The sequence below is a fragment of the Marmota marmota genome, unplaced genomic scaffold (assembly GCF_001458135.2).
Source record: "Marmota marmota marmota unplaced genomic scaffold, marMar, whole genome shotgun sequence".
NCBI lineage: Eukaryota > Metazoa > Chordata > Mammalia > Rodentia > Sciuridae > Marmota > Marmota marmota.
In genome coordinates, this window is record NW_026000223.1 from 1,154,353 (window position 1) to 1,161,069 (window position 6,717).

Consider the following 6,717-nt stretch of genomic DNA (forward strand, 5'->3'; position numbering starts at 1 on the left):
TGTCTAAGGTATTCCTTGAGTTCTTTATATGACCATTTTTCCGATGACTCCAGGTCCTCCTGAATATTTAGGCTGTCCTTCATTGTTTGTACTCCTTTTCTTCCTTGCTTTTTTATGCTGCTCATGTTACTTTTTGTTCTGTTTGACTGCTGAGTTACTGTTTACTCTTATAAATTTATTTGATGCTTGGGAGGAAAGATATTAGAAGGGAAGGGAAGAAATCACTAAAGAGAATGAGAGTACGCAGGTAGAATTCAAGGAAGGGGGAATAAGAAAATTGAAAAGAAGTGAAAAGACAAAAGAAAAAAAATAGAAAATAAAGAATGAAAGAAAAATTTTTTTTTAAAAAAATAATAATGATAATGAAAATGAAAATTTAAAAAATAATAATAATAATAAAATAAAAGAATTTAAAAAAATTAAAAACATTAAAAAAAGTTAAAGAACAACAACAAAAAAAAATGAAAATGAAAGAAAAAGAAAAAAATAATAATAAATGCCGTCATAGAGTTCGATTAACTTCTCTTCCAGTAGGTGGAGCTGTGCCCACTGGGCCAAGCTTCTCCTCTCAATAGGTGGGAACCATTCACTGTGCAGCAGCTCTTTCTCCCAGACTGGGCGGGTCTCCAATCCTGAGTGCCTAGAGCCTTGTCTTGTGTTTCCTCAAGGCAGGCCGTGCTCACCTGTGGCGCTCACCACAATACTGGCTACACGCCAGGTCTGCTGCTCCTGGGAGCCCTGTTTTCATGAGCGCCTGGGCACACTCTCTCTGTTTGCCTCCCTCAGACCCTAAGTTTGTAGAGCTTGGGGCTGAGAACCCCCAGCGAATTTTCTTGCCCTCCGGTAGCCACGCCCCCAGTAGCTGGTGCAAGAGACCTCAGTTGTCAGCACTGGTGGGAGCGGTAGCCGGGAGTTCCGCTCCGCGAGTCCCGCGCCACTCCTGATTCCCTTGGTCTGGCTATTGCGCTTACAGGAGAGCTGGGAGGGGCCCTTAAGGTTTCCCCGCTGTGTGGAGAGAGATGGCTAGGGGATTACACACCTGTCGCGCTGGTTTCAATGAAGTTATCTCCTCCGCCCGTGACGTCAGTTCTCTGCCATGGTGGTATCCTGTGCAAATGGTGACCGTTCGTTCCCTTTGCCGGGTGACCAATGCAACAGGTGGGTCCTGACTGTCTTTCCCAAGCCCCGTTTCAGTCCTGTGGCCACTGCCTATGAAGGCTCAGTTGGCTTTTACCTCTGTAAGTTCAGACGGGCCGACCAGTTATTTCAGCAGGATCGTTAGTGCTGAGTTACGAGAAGCAGGCGAACTTGAATGCAGCCGATCTGGGCTCAGTGTGTGTGTTCTGAGGGGCCCAGACTGTTTGCCCCAGATGCACGTCAGCTCAGCATTGCCTAGTGATCCTGAGCAAACAGCATTTAGACAATTTACGAGTCCCTATGCCCACACAGCTGAAGAAGTCAGAGACTTGATCTCTCCTCGCCCGCCGCCATGTTGAAAAACCTGGAATTCACATTTTTAGCATTACAAAATAATAAACCTATAACCATTATGTTCTCATTAGTTGAATAAAGCTAGTATATTTTTAATAGAGTCTTACAGTTCCCTGAGTTATGTCTATTGTGGCTCATTCTGCATATTCTTTTAATTTTGACCTCTGGATTTGTATATACATTGGTTGTTAAACCTTCGTAGATGAAATGTTTAATTATCTTCCCAATTCTAAAATTTTAGACTGCATTTTTATATTAAGTATTATTTTATATTAAGTATTCAGAATATAATCACCTCTTCACATATTGAAGGGATGAATGTTTTTATAACATAAATACAACCTAAAATACAGTACTTATATTAGAAAGCTAATGATCATTTTAATTAATTTAAACAGAAAGGATATTAAGTGACTTAGGAAATTATTGACAAGGTTACTTTGCAAAGCAGTCTGTCAAAGGAGCAGCTGCATCTTCTGTGATCAGGAAGCTCTCAACTTGGGAAGCTATCACTGACACCTTATCCTGAATTGCACTGAATTGGAAGCCATAGCACTCAGGAGGGTTCTATTTTTGCTGAGAACCACATTGAGGTTGCTATAATCTGTGTCAACAAAGTAAATGCCTCTTGATACTTACAAAGCTAATAGTTGTTTGCTGGGTTCCTTGTTCATGTTCATTAAAAAATATGTTATCTACAAAACTAGTAGAGGAGTAGCCTTTACCTCACATTTTGCTTTTGCATACCATGCAAACATCTGATGAGCAGAACTTAAGTCATATCCAGAACCCTGACCGAAAGAGTTTCAGAAATCGTGTTTGTGACTTCCCAGATTGTACAGTAGAAGTTGACTGAGGTTAGGATGACCTTTGAATTATTATCTGCTATATTTACCTCAACTATATTAGACAGGAATAGTTGATTATAAAACCTTCTGTTCATATATTACCATATACATTTGAACTAGTATTTAAATGTGTAGGATGAAAGAAAGAGGCAGTACAAGGGTGATGTGAATGGAAGAGTACTTTGTAGGGAGTGTAGAGTCCTCTCTCTGAAAGGATAAGCGAATTGCATGACAGACTAAATTTCTCAGTGTTTCTTGAACTTGATGGCTATGAAGGGTCTCCCATAGGAATTCTCTCATCACTTAGGGAAAAATATCTCAAAAATCATCAACTGTTTAGCATGTTTTCCTTGGTATATCTCAGTGAAGCAAATAAATCATAAAGGAGTGAATAAACTTTGTAGTGTATAATGAAGAAACACACAGTAAAAGCAGCCATGCATGGAAGCCATGAATTGTTACAGGACTATCATGTCACATTGTCTTTTAACATCCATGGTTCTAGACTTGAGCTGTAGATCGTGATCATCTTTTTAAACAATAATGTATGTTATTCAAAGGTCTAAAGAGCAGAGATTGACAATTCCAAACATGTATTTAAACCTATGCATTGGGAAGTGCATCTGAGTTATATGTGAAAATTTCTGTGATTATTTAAAATATAAAAGGAACACATACTATGTATGAGTTGGGTACAGAACAAGCAGGATGGATATAAAAATTTTATAGGGGGCTGGGGTGGTAGCTCAGTGGTAGAGTGCTTGCCTAGCACATGTGAGGCCCTAGGTTTGATCCTCAATACTACATAAAGATAAATAAAATAAAGATATTGTGCCCATCACGACTAAAAAAATTTTTTTTAATTTTATAGGTTGTTAAAGTTGGATTTTTTGGTTAAATCCAAAGAATCAATGGATGGGTTTGTTTTTTAATTTATTCCATTTAGTTGGATAAGCATTTTTAGATATTAATTTTATTCCTGATTTCAGAGTTCTCAGCGTATTGCAAATAAATATCGTAGTCACAGTTTTTTTGGCACTGGTAAGGATCAAACAGAGAATTGGTGGAAGGCCTTATCCCGTCACCTCATAACTGAAGGATTCTTGGTAGAAGTTCCTGGGCATAACAAATTTGCAAAGATTTGCACCCTTACAAAAAAGGTAAACAGTATAGAAGTCTACCTGTTTGACTTAATTTTTCTCAACTATGCATTAAGATTCTTTTTTTATTTCAATAGGGTAGAAATTGGCTTGATAGATCCAATGCAGAATCTCCTCAGAGTCTTATGCTTCAAGCTGATGAAGAGTTGTGTCCAAGGAAGTTTCTTCGGCCAAGGTTCATTTTTCAGTTTTTTTTTTTTTTTTTCTGTTAACTTATGGGTTTTTGGTGGTGTTGCTGTTTCAGTGATTTTAGGTACCACTCAAGTAAAATGAATTGCCTGTCTGTTTTTACATATCTACTTTAGTCAATTTGGAAGAAAGGGAGTCCCTGGGAGAAATAAATCACAGAACTTTCTTGGTTGATGGGAAGTAGTTGACCATTAGAAAACTTCTTTTCCATTGATTAAGTAGCATTGACATGAATGCTGAAGAATTCATATACTGCATTTTCTTCTCATGTGTAGAAGATGGGAAGGGAATACACTTATTGCCTACTTTTTAATACCTTTACATATTATTGATTGTGTATCAGTTTTTTCTTTCAAACATCTTCCTTTTCTGGGAAAAGAAATTACATTTAAAAGTCATCGGGTCATTTAAAAAGGATAATATAATGTCATCTGCTTTTCTGAGAGAGTAGGGGTATGATAGATAATTGCATTTTCACATTTGAGATAATTTAATTTTATTTTTCAGTTCTAAAACTGTATCTTCAGGCACCGAACCGCATTCTTCTAATCAAATACCAATTGAATTAACTGCAGAGAAGGTTTGTTTTAAAGAGGTGGTTCTTAATTTATTTTATTTTTTAATTGTTGCAACTCTTGTTTTAAAACATTATGTTAATTCTGCTTTACATAAAGAGGAAAATGGCACATATAACAAGTCATAAATTGAAAAGAGAAATGATATGAATAGAGTAAAATGCAATATGTGATTTCTGGAGCTATTAGAAGAATTAGAAGTATTTGAGGAAAAAAACTTACTTTGGTTCTTTTAAGCCTATTTGATAACTAATTTAGCTTAGTTTTTACATATTTATAATGCTTACGGTTGATGGAAAAATAAGCCTACTTCCTAAATAGTCTCATTAAAGCTACATTACTCACTTCACAAGCACAAACACACATACAGGCACCATCCACATTTTCTTGCTTTGTTGGGATCTTAGACAGCTATTGTAGATTAGGAACTCACCCACAGGTGGACATTAGCTAATTAGAATGTGGAAACGGGACATACAGGTGAATTAAACTTTGTAGTATACTTTTTCTGCTTTATTAAAATATGTGGAATGTAATTGAATCAGTTTCGTGTCTTGGGCTCTTACTGTACTTTAGAATGTTCTTTTGATCACTTATGAGTTTTGGATTAGTGGGACATTGGGTTGTATTTTTGTGTTTTATTTTTTTGGTACTGGGGATTGAACCTAGGACCTTGAGCAGTTAGGTAAGTACTCTACTACTGAGCTATATACCTTGCCTTTTTATTTTGAGATGGGTCCTCACTAAATTGCTGGCCTTGACCTTGGGCTTACAGGTGTGTGCCATAGCCCCCAGCTATTGAGTTGTATTTTTAATTGCCTTTTGAATTTTAAAAGTTGATAGTTCAAGAGCTTATTTTCAGTTGATTTATTTGATGACTTGGTTATCTGAGGAGAGATTGTCATTGTGAGATTTTGTACCCTTTTTTCTTTGTATTTAAGTGTTTTTTGAAACTTGTGATTTTTAAATGGTCCTTTATGTGTTTAAAAGCAGTCTAACTTGGAGAGGACGTGTTCTTCCAAAGCACTTGCTAACATTTCTTCTGGGAGTAACATTCCTAAAAAAAGGTACAGAGTTCCAAATATTTATTTCCTATACTTATATTATCAGCATTACTTTCCTTTCTTTCCTGAAGATAAAGGACTGTTAGATGTTGGCTTTTTCATTGACAAAATGAGGTTAAAGCATAAGTTTCCAGTACTACAATTATTAGAGTAGATCCTGTTAGGTCCATGGCAGCAACTTGGTGGCGACTTAATGGCAACTTAGAACAAAGCAGCCCATGCCTGAAAAGAACATCAATCAGATGCCGACGGAAATGCCTGTCAATCAGCCAGATCTCCTGACTAACACCTGTCAATCAGCAGGACCCCCTGGCCAATCCTAGAGTTCAGCCAACTCCCCTGACCAACTCCAAGGGGGCAAAGGGACCCTAGAAACACCTTTTCCTGTCCCAAGCCCTTCCCTTCTTGCTGTAAGCCCCATAAAAGTCCAGTCCGGTGCAAGCTTCCACATGGTTTCTCCTCAGACCCTTCCCCTGTCCCCTCTGTGGGTCTGATCGAGTTCCACCTGGGAGTGATATCTCAATAAAGCCTGTTCAGTGGCCCTTTTAAATCTGCCTCCTTTGGTAGCTGCCTGCCTTGTCTGATCTGACAGGTCCATACAATGATAGTATTAATTTAATAGCTAACATTTCATGGGTATTATTGTTTGCCAGGTTCTATGTTAAATGCTAAGCACTTCATATGTAACACTTCATCTTACAACAGTCTGTGAGTTAGTACTCCCTATTATTTATCTCCATCTTATAGTTGAAGATACCAAGGGTTAAGAAGTTAACTAACTTGTTGAAGAACATATAGCAAATGGCCGAGATGACTTTTAAATCTATATGTGTATACAACTAGCCTTAACCACTGTTATTACATTTGTGTGAAATATACCCACTTCATTTTCAAAAAAAGGAATTTATGGCAACATAAAATGATAAACACATATAGAGTTGGGAGAGAATAAAGATAATATACTTGAACATTTAGGCTTACTATTTGATTTACTGATTAATGAAAGAGTGAGAAGAGTACAAATTCCAGAGTTTCTGAAGAAAATTTGAAAATCATGTCATGTCAGGGCCCGTGTTATACATACACAGTTTAAATGGACTATGTTTACATTCATATCAGGTCAAAGTATATTAATGTGATCTAGGATTGTTATGCATTTTCTAATGTTTTGCTCACTTTGATAATACTACTTTGGAGCTAATAAAATGTTTATCATAATATCAGTTTTCTACCCCAATCAATTCCTTTTTGTTTGAATGTGTGAAATGTAATTACCATTGTTTTATATGAACAGAAAGGTTAAGGGGTGTAAAAAACAATATGTCCATTAAATATCCTGAAGCATTTTTTCATTTAAATATTTACTTTTTTTTTTTTTTTTTTTTTTTTT

At 36.7% G+C, this 6,717-nt stretch overlaps 1 protein-coding gene across 10 annotated transcripts in view; it reads left to right on the forward strand.

The window, feature by feature from the left end:
• Wrn (WRN RecQ like helicase) overlaps nucleotides 1-6,717 on the forward strand; it is a 139,864-nt gene that overhangs the window by 106,551 nt on the left and 26,596 nt on the right. For 5 of the 10 annotated variants that reach the window (XM_048792752.1, XM_048792760.1, XM_048792755.1 and 2 more), the window contains 4 exons: nucleotides 3,329-3,499; nucleotides 3,577-3,674; nucleotides 4,196-4,283; nucleotides 5,254-5,330. In XM_048792752.1, the coding sequence (XP_048648709.1) occupies nucleotides 3,329-3,499; nucleotides 3,577-3,674; nucleotides 4,196-4,283; nucleotides 5,254-5,330 (434 nt within the window). The remainder of the gene's footprint in view (nucleotides 1-3,328; nucleotides 3,500-3,576; nucleotides 3,675-4,195; nucleotides 4,284-5,253; nucleotides 5,331-6,717) is intronic. The other 5 variants (XM_048792753.1, XM_015501241.2, XM_048792757.1 and 2 more) reach the window with 5 other exon arrangements.